The sequence below is a fragment of the Chiloscyllium plagiosum genome, chromosome 34, assembly GCF_004010195.1.
Source record: "Chiloscyllium plagiosum isolate BGI_BamShark_2017 chromosome 34, ASM401019v2, whole genome shotgun sequence".
In the NCBI taxonomy this organism is placed as follows: Eukaryota; Metazoa; Chordata; class Chondrichthyes; order Orectolobiformes; family Hemiscylliidae; genus Chiloscyllium; species Chiloscyllium plagiosum.
Window position 1 is genome coordinate 18299928 of NC_057743.1, and position 16154 is coordinate 18316081.

Here is a 16154-nt window from a genome sequence, read left to right on the forward strand (position 1 = left end):
TTAAAAAGAACGATTGTATAGCACCTTTTACAACCTCAGGATTCCAAAGCATCTTATGGCCAGTGAAGAGTTTGTTGAAGAGTAGTCAGTGGTATCATTTAGGAGTGGACTGTGATAAAGATCAGAAACACGCAATGACCAACACACAGGAGGTTTGCAGAACACCCAACATAATCTCCTCAAACTTGAGTTCCACAGCATGTAACAAGCACAAATACCAACCCACAATTCATCAACTTTGAGAGTGTGATGCTGGAAAAGCACAGCAGGTCAGGCAGCATCCGAGGAGCAGGAGAGACAACGTTTTGGGCAAAAACCCTTCATCAGACCTTTTTCCTGCTCCTCAGATGCTGCCTGATCTGCTGTGCTTATCCAGCACCACACTCTCGACTCTAATCTCCAGCATCTGCAGTCCTCACTTTTGCACAATTCATCAAAGCCTCCGCCTAATCTCAATGCCCTGTACCCCAGTGCTACCCAGCTACATTACAGCCCATTTTGAGAGCCAGCTACATCACAACAAAAATAAATCTTGGGTCACATTGGTCTCAAGTCCTGCTTTGGGAAAATGCTGTTTTCTGTCAGACAGGCATTGGAAAAGAATGGAAAGCTTAACGGAACTGAAGGCCTCTAATCCTGTCGCTAAATCTTGTTCTGGATTAGTGGTGCTGGAAGAGCACAGCAGTTCAGGCAGCATCCAAGGAGCAGTAAAATTGACGTTTTGGGCAAAAGCCCTTCATCAGGAATAAAGGCAGAGAGCCTGAAGGGTGGAGAGATAAGCTAGAGGAGGGTGTGGGTGGGGAGAGAGTAGCATAGAGTACAATAGGTGAGTGGGGGAGGGGATGAAGGTGATAGGTCGGGGGGGAGGGGGGAGTGGATAGGTGGAAAAGAAGATAGGCAGGTAGGACAAGTCATGGGGACAGTGCTGAGCTGGAAGTTTGGAACTCGGGTGAGGTGGGGGAAGGGGAAATGAGGAAACTGTTGAAGTCCACATTGATGCCCTGGGGTTGAAGTGTTCTGAGGCGGAAGATGAGGCATTCTTCCTCCAGGCGTCTGGTGGTGAGGGAACGGCGGTGAAGGAGGCCCAGGACCTCCATGTGGCAGAGTGGGAGGGGGAGTTGAAATGTTGGGCCACAGGGTGGTGTGGTTGATTGGTGCGGGTGTCCCGGAGATGTTCCCTAAAGCGCTCTGCTAGGAGGTGTCCAGTCTCCCCAATGTAGAGGAGACCGCATCGGGAGCAATGAATACAAACTGCTGTACTTTTCCAGCACCACTAATCCAGAATCTGGTTTCCAGCATCTGCAGTCATTGTTTTTACCTAGCTAAATCTCGTTCAGCCTGGCGATTTCCCACATTGTGAATGTGATGCCCATTCCTTCCCCTGTTATGTCCCAAAGCTCAGACTAACCTCCAATGTTGACACTCACCAGCTGGTACCTTCAGGGGAGGGGGTGGAAATACGGGATAGGAAACGAATTGGGGTTAATCATGTCAAAAAAAACAAGGAACCCATGTTTATTCCATTGGGCAGAATGCAGGTGGTGAGGTGACTGGCAAGGAGAGAGGGATGTTACCAGGGAGGGCACCATCCACATATTGCATCCATCATCTCTGTGCAGTGAAACTTGTAGCAAGGAATGCAAGGACTGTGGACTGACAGTCAAACAGCAGAGTGCAATTTGCCCCGGCACTTAAACCTGCTCGCTGTCCCGTGTTCGGTATCTGGCCCACTTGCTAAGTCCCATGTATGCATGGAAGTAATTGTCATTTAAAAAGACCCAATATTACCTCAGTTTTACTAGAGAGCTTTTACTACTGCATTGAATGCTGGGATAGTTCTGCCTTCAATGCCATGGGGGTTTTGATTTGTTTTCCAGGGAAAAGGGAGAAAAGGCATGAATGAACATGGCAGGTGATTTGTCATCACTCAGGTGCATCAATACTTTTCCTGTCTGGGGGACTGTCTATCACAGTCTCTGATGATGGTAGAGGTTGAGCGTTGTTACTCTGTGAGAAATTACTTGCTCAGTAAATGGAGCTTGATTTCCCTCTGTAGCCAGTGGCTCAGTCTTTGCCACATTTATATTTTGAGTTTGATGTGGGAAGACAGTGAGCAAAGGTTCAGCACCTGGGGTATATCCAAAGCTGCAACTCTAGATGCCTCACATGAGTGTAATCATTGAGGCGCACTATGGCCCATATTATTGAGGAAAGTGTGGATGGACGCGACTTGGTGACCAATGCCATGCTGTGCATGCTCTGGGAAAGTTTCATGGGGACAGTGAGAGGATAGTTTTTATCTAATGCTGCGATGTGCGTGCTCTGGGAATGCCTGATAGGGACTGTGTAGAGGCAGCTTTTCTCTATATCTGACCCTCGCTGGTCATGACATGACCTGCACTACTCCTTTGGAAGCAATAAGGTACATTTTCCTCACTTGATTCAAAATCACACTTTTAGAAATGCAGGCAGGCGAATCATCCTGAGTTTGCATAACTCCTGACACAAGTGGTTTGAACAAGATGTTTTCCTGACTCTCCAAAGCCTGTAACTCTTTACCAGACCTTTCAAACAGGTTCTGACACCTGACTCTGTGTGTTTTCCTTTGACCATGACAATGACTTACTGATTCATCTTGGGCCTGCCATACAGAGCAGTCCTCGTGTTATTAACCAGTATCAGTCCGCAGTGCCTGCTGGACAGTACAGCTCCTGTGTTATTAACCAGTGTCAGTCCGCAGTGTCTGCTGTACAGTCCAGCCCTCGTGTTATTAACCAGTGTCAGTCCGCAGTGTCTGCTGTACAGTACAGCTCCTGTGTTATTAACCAGTGTCAGTCCACAGTGCCTGCTGTACAGTCCAGCCCTCGGGTTATTAACCAGTGTCAGTCCGCAGTGTCTGCTGTACAGTCCAGCCCTCGTGTTATTAACCAGTGTCAGTCCGCAGTGCCTGCTGCACAGTACAGCCCTCGTGTTATTAACCAGTATCAGTCCGCAGTGCCTGCTGTACAGTACAGCCCTCGTGTTATTAACCAGTATCAGTCCGCAATGCCTGCTGTACAGTCCAGTCCCTGTGTTATTAGCCAGTCTCAGTCCACAGTGCCTGCTGTACAGTACAGACACCTTAATACATTCAGTGTTGATTTCATGCTGCTTACAGCTGTGTCTGTTGGAGGGAAACCTCTCAGCTGATAGCCACACTGTCCCTTCTTATTTTGAACCAGTCTGCCAGTCTAGTTGTCACTGTCTCTCTCTGTCTTTCTCTCTCCCTGGAGCTTGCTTTTTCTAAACACCCGTTATGGGGCCTTTAATTTGTTTCCTCACCAGCTCCTGCTCTTTTCAAGTTGCTACGCCCCCAAACCCCAACCTTGCTGGACTCCCGTTCCATGGAATCTCAGTACACCTTAGAACGGGTTTAAAGCAAAGCAACTGAAAAATAAAAAGTCACTTGCTGTCGGTAGGTGCATTCTGCTCATCACCAACGTGCTTCCCAATTTCCGTCCTTCACTGGACTTTTGTCTCCTGTACAATGAGCCTCATTAAGTCCTGCCCTGCGTATTCCTTTGTTTCTGTTTTTGAAAATAGTTTCTCTCTGCGGCTAACTCTTCAAATATGCCTGTCTCAGTCTCTGTGTAAATATTTCCATTTCTGTCTGTCTCTTCTAAATAAATGCGTCTCCATCTCTGTTCTCCTCATGCTCTGTCAGAGACAGAAAGGAGTGAAAAATGCTCCTTTTTTGTTGGCTCTCCCTCCAGAATTTTGGGGCAGAAGATGAAATGTAAGATGTACCTGTCTTCCCATATCAATCCTTACTCCCTGATGGTTTTCCCTCGATATCTATGTGCTGCTCTTTTTCGGCATCATTTCCCTACCGTTACTACTTTCTCTGACTTTTGCTTGCTCTCTCCCTCTGTCTGTTTCTCCTCCTGTCCTCACTGTGTCTCTATGTCTCTGTTCTTGCACTGTGACCATTTAGAAGGGACATTTACATTCAAGGCATTTTCAGCTACCCTTTCCCATGCGCGAAGCACTCAAGTCAAGAGGATCAGGAATGTAATCCATTGTAATTTTCAGAGGTGACTGATTGTGCTCTATCTGTGAGGGGTGGCACAATGGTTGGCACTGCTCCCTCGTAGTACTTGGGTCCCTGGTTCAATTCCAGCCTCGGGCTGTGTGGAGTTTGCGCATTCTCCCCGTGTCTGGGTGGGTTCCTTCCCACAGCACAAAGATGTGCAGGTTTGGTGAATTGGCCAAGCTAAATTGCCCATTGTGTCCAAGGATGTGCAGACTAAATAGTGTAGCCATGGGAAATGCAGGGTCACAGGGATGGGGTGAGATGCTCTTTAGAGGGCCAGGGTGGACGTGATGGGCTGAATGGCCTGCTTTCACACTGTCGGGATCCTCTGAAGGGCTTATTTAAATTCTTAGCCAAGGATTTAATGTCAGAGTGGGATGACAGGATGGAGATAAGAAAGCAGCTTTAGATTTCATTTGAACCTTTGATCTTGGCAGGAATCAGCCAGGAGCAGGCCTCCCAACACCTGACAGTTCTGAAGAAGGAGCTGACTGACCTGCAGTCCCAGCGAGCGCTCAGCGGGAGTGAATCCTTCAGCAACTCCTCACCCAGTAACGATTCAGCGAAACTGGTAATGTTAGTAGTTTTCACCCTGCTGGGTGGCTGCCATCAAACTCGCTGATGTCCCAGCCTGTTCATTCAAAAGATCTCATTAACTTTGCATCATAAATAAGTGCACTCATTTACTTAAGTAATTGATTTTTCTTCACAGAGATGCTTAGTCATAGCAAAGTGAGCTGCAAAGTAGCAGCAGGGAACTTAAGTCAGCAGCAAGAGAATGCCAGCACTGGGGGAAAAAACCCTTTGTAAAGTAAGTGCTTTGAATGCTTCCTCCTGAGGTCCCCAGCATCACAATTGCCACCCTTCAAGTCAATTTGATTCACTCTATGCGATATCAAGAAATGGCTGAAGAAATTAGGCCTGTTAATAGACAAGTTGTGTCAGTACAGCTATAACACCGGCATCTGCCCAACATGGCAGAAAGCTGCTCAGGTTTGTCCTATCTGCCCACAAGTAGCAGGACAAATCCAACCTGACTAATTACCAACATATCAGTCTACTCTCAATCTTCACTATAGTGATGAAGCATGCTATCAAACAGCAAGTCTTCAACACTAACACTGACAATCACTTTGTGTTCAGCAAGGACCACACACACAGCTCCTGATCTTGTTCCAACGTGGACAAAAAAGCTGGACTCCAGAGGGGAAGTGAGAGTAACTACCCCTAACATCAAGGCAGCATTTGACCCAAAGAGCCCTAGCAAAGCTAGAGTCGTTGGGAATCGGGGAAAACTCTCCACTGGTTGGATCTAGGAAGATAGTTGTGGCTGTTGAAGTTCAGGCATCTTAGCTCCAGGGCATCAGTGCTGGAGTTTCTCAAGGTAGATGTTTTCTAACCAACGGGTTCAGAGATCTTATTAAACACCTTTGGAGCAGGTGGCGCTTGAAACTGGGCCTCCTGGCTCAGAGACAGGGTAGTGTCCAAGATGCAATCAACTTTAGCTGCTTCATCAATTACCTTTTCTCCATCATAAATTCAGAGGTGAGGATATTCACTAGTGATTTCACAATGTTCAGCACCTTTTACCACCCCTGAAATATCAGAAAGATCTGGACAACATCCAGGCTTGGTCTAATAAGTGGTAAGTATTATTTAGGCCACACAGTGCCAAGCAATGACCATCACCAACAAAAGAGATTCCAAGCATCATGCCTTGACATTCAATGGCACTAGCATTACTGAATAGCCCACTACCGTTATGTGTCTTACAGGGGGAGTGCACTGGTAATCAGGTCTAACTACTCCATGAGCCATCCCAACAGAATAAATGTGTCATCGAAACACCAAAATAGTCAATTTGTGTTACGTGCACAAGAACAGGAACCAGCCTTAGCTTGATTTCAAGAAGCTTGCTATTGACTGGGTTTTCCTCAGAATAATTACATCATCACCAGAAATAAAGTGTGCTGATACACACTTAAATAAATCAAACCAAACTCTGAGTTCAGCGAAGATTTTAGAGAATAGCTAGTTGGTGTATTCACTTCGGGACTGAAACTGTACGGTCTTGTGGTAGGAGATATAGATGACTCAGAGATTAGAAAAAGATCTCAGTGGCAAAATGGCCCATTTCCAGTGATGTTTCACCAGGCAGTGGCTAAAATAATGCATACCTGCTATATCACATTGGCAACATGCATGAGATGTCCATGCATTTTGATATGCCCAGCTTCTGAACTGTGCAGCAGAAAGATTCAAAATAGTTCGAGTGAAAACCACAGGACATGACATGATTCACCATGGGCGCTCGTCTGCATGGCTGACAGAACAAAATTAAAGCTTGTGGTAATTTTCTAATCTAAAACTGTGCTGAACATGCCTGATGGAAGAGGTAGTAGGAGAGCATTACTGGGGTGGGAGGGCTCTTTGACGTTGGCATCCTTTCTGCAGCAGCGAGAGGTATAAATGGTCCATGGACGGACGGTTGGCTTCCGTGAATGTCTGTGCTGTGTACACAACCTTCTGTAGTTTCTTCCAGTCCTGGGCAGAAGAGTTGCTGCATCAGGCCATGGTGCACCCAGACAGCATGCGTTCTGTGCTGCATCTGTAAACATTGGCGAGGGTTGTTATGGACATGCCGACTTCCCTAAGCTGCCTGAGGAAGAAGAGGCATTGTTGTGCCTTGACTGTCGCATTTATATGCCAAGTCCAGGACAGGTTGTCAGTTATCGTCACTCCCAGGAACTTGATGCTTTCAACCCTCTCAATCTCCACTCCACTGATGTAGATGGGGGCGTGTTCGACTCCTTTCTTCCAGAAGCCAACGGTCAGTTATTTTGTTTTGCTGAAATTGAGAGAGCAGTTGTTATCACAGTACTATGACACCAAGCCCTCTATCTCCTCTGTGTATCCTGATTCATTGTTATTTGATATCCATCCTACCACAGTGGTGTTACCAACAAACTTGTAGATGGCATTCATTTGGAATTTGGTTACACAGTTGTGGGTGTACAGGGAGAGTGCAACATTGGTGGGCTCTAGTGTTGCGTGTTGTTGTGGAGGAGGTGCAGTTGTCTATCGTCACTGTTTGCGGCCTATGGGTTAGGAAGCTGAGGATTCAGTTGCAGAGGGTGGAGCTGAGACCTTGGTCTCAGAGTTCAGCAATCAGTCTGGAGGGGATTATGATGTTGAAGGCAAAGCTATAGTCGAGCAGGAGTCTGACATAGGTGTCCTTGTTATCCAGATGTTCCAGCGATGGGTGGAGGGTTAGGGAAATGGCGTCCAGTGTGGACCTATTACATTGGTAGGCAAATTGCAGGGGAGCAAGGCAGGCTGGGCAGCTCGCGTTGACATGGGCCATGATCAGCCTTTAGAAGTACACATAGCTTCCTTGCCTCTATACTTTCAGGTAAAGTCTTAATGGTTGCATGATACAACTTGATGTTGTCTTTATGCAGTTATCATGACTTAGCAGAGTAGCTTTGCTCTCCAGTGTGCTATCTGTCATCACAGATGAAGGAGTATTACTTATAGATGTGTGGTTGTTGTCTGATATCGTATACAGTACTGTTAGTACCTATCCTGTGCAGTTGATGATATATGGTTTGGATATGTTGTCTATTTTTTTCACAGGACACAACCATTGCTCATTACAATGTCATATGATCTAGACTGTACGTAACAATATAGTATCTTTTAACAAGTCCATGTATTTGTATGAAAATCCCAAACTCTTATGTTTTGCCCTGTTTCAAGTTGGGATAACTACTTGAGTTCTGGTTGGTCCTTGTACCAGTTCCCCCCGCCCCCATCTTGTACACATGTGACTGGCTGATAAAGGTATGGAAAGGAAGAATTGTATGGATTAGTCTCCCAAGTGTGAGAGCTGCCAGTGAGGGCAAACTGTTGGAGTGGAGTTGGACATGGATTGAGCAAAGCTATCTTAGCAAGTCGTGCTACATTTGACAATCAGGGATCTTTTGGCCCAGCTTTGCAGTGTGTTCTGGGTGACACTATCTGTGGATAGTGAGAAGAGAACACTTCATTTCCTACATATGTCTCTGAAGCACCGAGTACCGCAAACCATTGTCAACACACAATTTGTTGAGGTACACAGAACATACTGATGTGTCAACAGCTATTGCATGAGTGCTATATTTGATTTGTCGTGGAGTAGGGAATTTAGTGAAATGGTCACCTGAATGTATTGGTGTGCATTAAAGGGAATATATCAGCGGTGCTGCTTGCTCTTGACCATGACTCAGAAGCAAATTCCACACAGCCAGTCACCCAAGGCTGGCATTGAACCCAGGATCCTGGCACTGAGGCAGCAGTGCTAACCACTGAGCCACCGTACTGCCCTTCATTAACATACTGTGCTCCATGGATGTAACTTTGACCTTGTTCCTTGATTGGCTTTCCTTCAAATGCTGCTTTGGAGCATTGTATTGTCCTGGGGAATGTAGAGGGCAACTGAATGACCTCCATATTTTAGCCCAAGACCCTCTTATACAATATAGCTTGCATATGTCAGGAAAGGCTGGAAACTGGCTGGCTAGATTAGACAAGTCACGCTTTGTTCAAGATTTCGATATTCCATTGAACGTGTTGATAGCTGCTGTCATTGTTCCAGAGTCCTTGCTGCAATTGCTTTACGTTTGTGCCATTCTTCGTGAGAAGTGTCAATGGTGTGCTGTGTGAGTTTGTCCAGGAGTGGCTTTCTGAAGGACTGATGAGTGTGGAGCCAATGACCAGTGCCAGAAGCCTTTCAGCCATATTAGCTTCAGTGAAATCACATTTCTCACCCTTACGTTGACACCTGCCTTTGAAATGGTCTGTCTTTTCACCTGGCTATTGGATAATGACATGAACTCAAGCCTGTGTATCTTGAAACTGACTTGAGCTTTAACATAATCTGCTGACATCTGATTAAAAAAACCTCTCTTAGGATCTTTGCATGTGATCAGAAATACCAGGGAATTTACTTTCTTCTTAACCCCTCAGTGCCCAGGAAGAAATGTAACTGACTGGTGTTCTCTGTCAGCTATCTGCTGTTCCTGAAACTCAAGATTTTTTCTTTAATCAACTGAAGTGCTGAAGAAAAGCCAATGGACTGTCGATCCATGATGAGATATCTACTTTCCATTTTTCCTTGTGTATCATCATGCTCTTTAAAAAGTGAAAGCTAAAAGCTATCCTGCAGCGAGTATTTTTTGGCTTTTTCTCTTTTGTGTTATTGCAGCTGTAAGAATTTAGACATTATAGGTGTGTGCCTATAGCTGGCATTCACACCAAGAAAAAACCAGTGATGATGTGATGTTTCCCTTTTTTTAATTTTCACACCCAGTAGAAAATGTCAGAATTAACTGTCGTCTGGATACAGGTAAGGCCTTTTCAGTGTAGCAAACATTTTTCCTGTTGTTCTAAACTGCTTTTATTTTTGTTGTTGAATCATTTTTTTTAAATTAGAGCTGTCCTTTCAGCATCCTTTAGCTGCCATTTTATTAAAAAAAGTTGGAGATATCCTGGGCTTCTTGAAAACAACCTTGTGTTTCAGAGAGAGAGAGAATGGTACAGTGCTCACTAAGCGTCAGTACCTGCTTTGTACCCGTTACTTGTTCGGTCTTGGTTGTAGTTGTAACCTCAGTTCTGAACTTGGCAGATTGATGGATAAATGTTAGGAAGAAGACTTCTCAGAAGTACCATACTGGCATCACTTTTTCAGTCTGCAGTGTCCAGTTACTGTCACCATTATCTTTCAGTGCCCACTTACTGCCATGACGTGTTTTGTGATTTTGTTAGCCTGTGTAACGTAAAGCACGGAGACTTGGGAGTTTTTGTTGAGACAAATGTCTTGAAGTTTATTTCCAACACTGCCTGTTTACTGATTATAATATCACAGACTAACATACAGTCTGTTTCTGTGTTTACTGATATCACAGTGCTTTATATACAAACAGATGACTGATTACACTGACTCCAGGACACAGAAAGAGTAGCTGAAGGTGAGGGGGTTTATCTTCATACCGGAAGGTTACATGTCATGATGACATGTGATTGTTTTAAAGGGAGCGGCCTATCTGGTCTGGAATCTATACAACAATACAACAGTCATGTCATCAGATAGAGGGATGCTATTATCAGATTTGTTTAAAAAAAACAGAATATCCAATACATTGGATGAAGAGGAAGATGATTTGTTGTGGAGGGATGATTCTGAAACTGAAATCTGATCCAGAGTGGATCTCTACAATGATTCCAAAGTAACTCAGGATAAATTCATTAAACCTTCATCATCAGGTGCTGAAGGCAATATATTGATTAGAATTAAAATGTTTTGTTAATGGCTAAAGGTATTTTTGAAGAATTGAATTTATGCAGAAACAAATGCCAAATTGATTGAAGTTACTGATGCAGTTTAATTCCTATTTCAAAATGGTGACCACTTACACCTGTGGCTCACACTTTATTCTTTGCATCCCTCATTTCTGGAAGTATTTTTCATAGGTCCTTATTTACAACCACAATCTACATTGCACAGAGTGCTTCCAGTAAAATGTTCAACTCAACACACAGTGCTCCCTCAACCAAAATTCAACTTGCTAGTATTCCCTGTGTAAAGTGGGTGCCAAATATTCTACAGGTACTTTGATCACCTTCCAAGAGCCATGATATAAATAATTATCTTTTTTATCAATAGAACTCAGAACTTCCTCTCACTATCTCTTACCCCAGTACCTTTTAACATTTCTCATTGCAGCCTTGTTGTATCTTACTGCTGCTGGATTCTTTCAGTCACTGACATTTTGGGGGCCTGGGTTTTGCTCTGTTGTGATCACAAGGAGGCAGAATTTACAAAGTGATGCCTGAGATGCTGTTAGGAAATTGAGAGCTTCTGTGTTTATATATTGCATATTTCTGTGATATAATAATATGCAGAACTTTACAGAGGTTTATATTACAATTTCATATGTTACATTCACAAAAAGATATTACATTGTGCATAATGAAAAGCCCAAAAAAATATTGGCTTTAAGTCTGGTATATCAGATCTGGTGAAACGCATCTGTATCGAATGCTAAGTGGGATTAAAAGATGAAGAGGATTACACAAAGTGACACAGTTAATAAATTTACAGTGACTTAGTTTCACACTAATAGAGTTAATTCCTAGTTAATTAACTACGTACTTAATACTCTGCTGATAACATGAGCAAGGAGTATTGTTGCCTGTAATGTCAATTATTCTATTGTGGAGGATTTTATGTTTCTGTTTTCATGCCCTCATGCTCCTTGGAGAACAGGGTGGTTAGGCTTATCTGAGGGGAAGACCCTCTTGGCAATACAAAAGGCAATACAAAAGGTCTACCTGCCAGGCACAAATACCTCTCTGGACACTCACTCAGAGTACAGAAACAGACCTCTCGACTACACTCACTGAGGCTGTCTGAAGCAAAACTCAAACTGCGGATCATTAATGCGGATACTGGAATTCCAAAATCAAAAATAGGGAAGTCCACAAACCTTGAGCAGGTCTGGCAGCAAGGCTCAGACAGATGCAGAGTTACTGCTTCAGGTCAAGGTAAATTCTGTTTTCCTCTCTCCATAGATGCTGCCAGGCCTGCTGAGCATTTCAGCATCTTCTATTCTCCTTTTCAAACTCTGCATCTTCTGCCTCAGCAGGAATGTTGCCACTAAGCCAAAGACTGGGGCAGAGGTGCCCATGGTTAAACATACCATAGAATTCTACAGACCAGAATGGTCAAGGTTTGATGCCCTGTCAGTGCTGACTGAGCTGACCCAGGCCAGGAGCATTAGGACCTGGTGATTGTGGAGAAAATATGTGCAATGTACAATGAGGCTTATTCCCCAGGCTTCCTATTGACTGCTGTCCAATAGCCCTGCTACAAAGAGTGATGACATGATCAGGTCTGGCTATAATTCCCCACAAGACAAAGTGGAAAGGAAAACTGGCATAGTCTCTCAGTTAGTTATCTCTCAGATTCCTGTCACAGCTCATTTACTCTGGCTGGTCTCTCGAGGGTCAGTATCTGAAATATTCTGCCTGGAAAGCTGGTTGAAGTTGATTCCAGACATTATGTTACAGTGGAGTTGGACAGCTACTTGAGTGAGGAGCCTCCACAGCTACGGACAAAAGGTGGGAATGTAGTGCGAAGCAAAGAGCAGGATGGGACGAGTAGCCTCCTTCTGTTCTGTAAATCTCTGTTCATTCTGTTCTTTGAGATCAATGGAGCTATTGGATCATCAAATAGCACCATGGCTTCTTTAATAGTCGAGAGTGTGGTGCTGAAAAGCACAACAGGTCAGGCAGCATCTGAGGAACAGGAGAATTGACGTTTCGGGCATAACCCGTTCCTAGTAAAGGGGTTGTGCATGAAACGTTGATTCTCCTGCTCCTCAGATGCTGCCCGACCTGCTGTGCTTTTCCAGCACCATACTCTCGACCCTGATCTCCAGCATCTGTGGTCCTCACTTTCTCCAGGCTTCTTTAATACCAGAATTACTGGTGCAAGTTACCAGTGTCACAGTTTAATGTTTCGTCTGATAGACAATGTAAGATCTTAAGGAATAGGAGCAGAAGTTGGCCATCTGGCCCTTCGAGCCTGCTCCACCATTCAATAAGATCATGGCTGATCCTTTCATTGACTCAGCTCCACTTACCCACCCGCTCACCAGAACCCTTAATTCCTTTACTGTTCAAAGATCTTTGTCTTAAAAACATTCAATAAGGTAGTCTTCACTGAGCAGGGGATTCGACAGATTCACAACTCCTTCGGTGAAGAAGTTTCTCCAACTCAGTCTGAAATCTCCCCCTTTTTTTGAGGCTATGCGCTGCTAATTCTAGTTTCACCCGCCAGTGGAAACAATCTCCCTGCTTCGGTCTTATCTATTCCCAAATAATTTTATATCTTAAGATCCCCCCTCGTTCTTCTAAGTTCCAATGAGTATAGCCCCAGTCTACTCAATCTCTCCTCATAAGCCAACCCTGTCAACTCCAGAATTAACCTAGTGAAAGTCCTCAGCACCCCCTCCAGTGCCAGTACACCCTTTCTCAAGTAAGGAGACCAAAACAGTACACAGTACTCTAGGTGTGGCCTCACCAGTACCCTATACAGCTGCAGTATAACCTCTCTTTTTTTAAACTCCATCCCTTTGGCAATGAAGGACAAAATTCCATTTGACTTCTTAATTACCTGCTGCACCTGCAAACTACCTTTTTGTAATTCATTCACAAGAACACTCAGGTCCCACTGCACAGCAGCGTGCTGCAGTTTTTCACCAGTTAAATAATAGCTGTTATTCCCACCAACAGTGCAGCATTCTCTCAGAGCTGCAGTAGGGTGGGTGTTAACCTGGGCACATGACTGCCCTCTGTAGTGGGACTTAAACTCACAATTGGGGAGAAAACAGGGATAACTGGCACTCTCAGTCCAAATTCACACAAGTTAAACAGTTTGGGGGATGAGGACAAAATGCCTGGACCACAGGCTTTCTTATCCCATGGTGAGCTGCTTGCCTTGCACTGTAGCTGCAACCACTGAATCAATACTGATCTAACAAAGTGCTCCTCAATAGCAGGACATGTCAGTTCACAAATCTGATATGAGCTGTTTGTCAAAACAGTGCAATTTTAGACCTCGCATTTATTTACATTTACTAGTTTGTTAAATTACTTGCTCTATGGCACTTCCTGCTGTAGAATTCTCTAACAATTCATTCTGCGGAATTATGCAACGGCTCTTTTGTTGACTCCTCCCAGAACAGAGATTAAAATGGTCTGATTTTCAACTAGATCTGCCCTGTTAATGCTCCCTCCCTGTTCTGCATACAGTGACTCATTGCTGGTCTATGCCCAGTCATCCCGTGGTACCTCCTCATGGTCTGAGCTGCTACAGTGAGTGTATAGACAATTAAAGCACAGAAAGCATTCCAACCCAGGGGTAATGGTGGCCTAGAGCTAGTGTCACTGCTTCAGGAAATCTGAACAGCCCTGGAAGTATAGGTTCAAATCCCATCATGGATGCTGGTGGGAATGCATTCACGTAATAGGAATCTGGGATTGACAGCTAATTTTAATAATGAATCTGATATTGATTGTCTTACCCATCAAGTTTATTAATGCCCTTTAGGAAAGAAAATTTGTCCATCCCTACTTGGTTCAGCCTACAATAATGTAACTGACTGGTAACTGCACTCAGTAATGTCCTAGTCAGTCACTCAGTGCAAGAGTATTTCAGAATGGGTAACAAGTGCTGTTGTTTTCACTAACTTTCAGCTCAATGCTGTCTGATGTTCACAGGCAAACATTGGAGGGCCCAGGGACCTTCCTCACCCAGGATTTCTCACGGTAGATGGAGACCTCACAATCACAGATCCAATCAGGTGATGAACCAGACACCTGATGTTAAACCTGAGACCTGGCACTTCTTGCTCTGGGTGCTTCAGTCACACTCTGCTTTTTGTGCTGAACATCTGTTGAAATCCTTGGCAGGTCGCAAACCTGACGCAAACTTCAGAGTCTAAGACAACGTTTGGCAGTATGACTGAGACTGGTAACTGGTCAGATTGCAGAAGTTGCATCTGAGGTGAGTTTATGAAATAAAAACAGAAAGTGCTGGAGAAGCTCAGCAGGTCTGTCAGCATCTGTGGAGAAAGAGAGCGAGAAACCAAATTTAGTGTTTCGAGTCTAATATGATTCTTCTTCAGTTCCAAAGAAAAGTTATTGGACTCAAAGCAGTAATTGTTTTTCTGTCTCTCTCTCTCAACACATGCTACCAGACCTCATAGAATCCCAACAGTGTGGAAACAGGCCATTTGGCCCAACTGGTCTATACTGACTCTCTGAAGAGCATCCCACCCAGACCCATCACCCTACATTATATTTGCCAATGGCTAACCCACCTAGCCAGCACATCCCTGAACACTATGAGCAGTTTAACATGGTCAATCCACCTAACCTGCAGCTTTTGGACTGCTGAGTTCTTCTAGCACTTTTTGTCTTCATTGGCCGTTTTTGCTTTCAGATCAGTCTGAAAGACCGTTTGTGCTCAATTCCATCATGGAGGCGCTTGATGTCTCTCACCTTCTTAAAACATCTTCAAAGGCACATCAGGGTTGTGCATTTAAGACAATCACTGACAAGCCCAGTGTGAAATTCAGGAGAATTTTTATCCAGGGGTCGATGAGAAATGTGGAACTCTCCACCACATTGAGGGACAGGGGCAAATAGCAAGGATGTATCGAGGAGGAAGTTAGGTAAGCACACGAGAGAGAAAGGAAATAGAAGGAAATGATGTTATAATTGAATGAAGTAAGGTAGGTGTGTGCTGTATAAAGACTGCTGCAGCCCATTTCAGCTGAATGTCCCGTTTCTGTGTTTTAAAGTCTGTGTAATTTAATGTAAAATGCACAATTGTAATAGCCTGTTTTCTCGGTTATAGAAGCAAAAGGATTCCTTCTGCATTTCTGAAGCCTCCATCGATAGGACAGCACGTTTGGAAATGTCTGAGGCCCTGGACCTCAGTGAAAGGACGGTAAGTAGACCCCAGTTCTGGAAAGAAGGTTCAGCATTTACTCTACAGAGTATGACAGTGAATATTGCCTTACCATTATGCCTGTAGTCTATACATGGGTGAGAGGAGAGGTGTGATACTCAATGGGTTAGATTGTATTGTAAAATAACAGCCACAGAATGGATTCAGTCCCCACACTGTCTGAAATAATTCTGTCTCCTTGTCTTGCCCATTGCAAAATCATTGCGTTAGTTATAATTAGCAACTAAGCCAAAAGGTACAGGACATGAAAACAGAGAAGAAAATGTGTTGCTGGAAAAGCGCAGCAGGTCAGGCAGCATCCAAGGAACAGGAGAATCAACGTTTCAGGCATAAGCCCTTCTTCAGGAATGAGGAAAGTGTGTTCAGCAGGCTAAGATAAAAGGTAGGGAGGAGGGACTTGGGGGAGGGGTTTTGGAAATGCGATAGGTGGAGGGAGGTCAAGGTGAGGGTGATAGGCCAGCCTATCACCCTCACCTTGTCCTCCCTCCACCTATCGCATTTCCC

At 44.4% G+C, this 16154-nt stretch overlaps 1 protein-coding gene across 1 annotated transcript in view; it reads left to right on the plus strand.

Annotated features, from left to right (window-relative positions):
- LOC122540097 (forkhead-associated domain-containing protein 1-like) overlaps positions 1 to 16154 on the plus strand; it is a 140028-nt gene that overhangs the window by 92261 nt on the left and 31613 nt on the right. Inside the window, exons 23-24 of the mRNA XM_043675407.1 lie at positions 4510 to 4643; positions 15537 to 15629. Coding sequence (XP_043531342.1) covers positions 4510 to 4643; positions 15537 to 15629 — 227 coding nt within the window. The remainder of the gene's footprint in view (positions 1 to 4509; positions 4644 to 15536; positions 15630 to 16154) is intronic.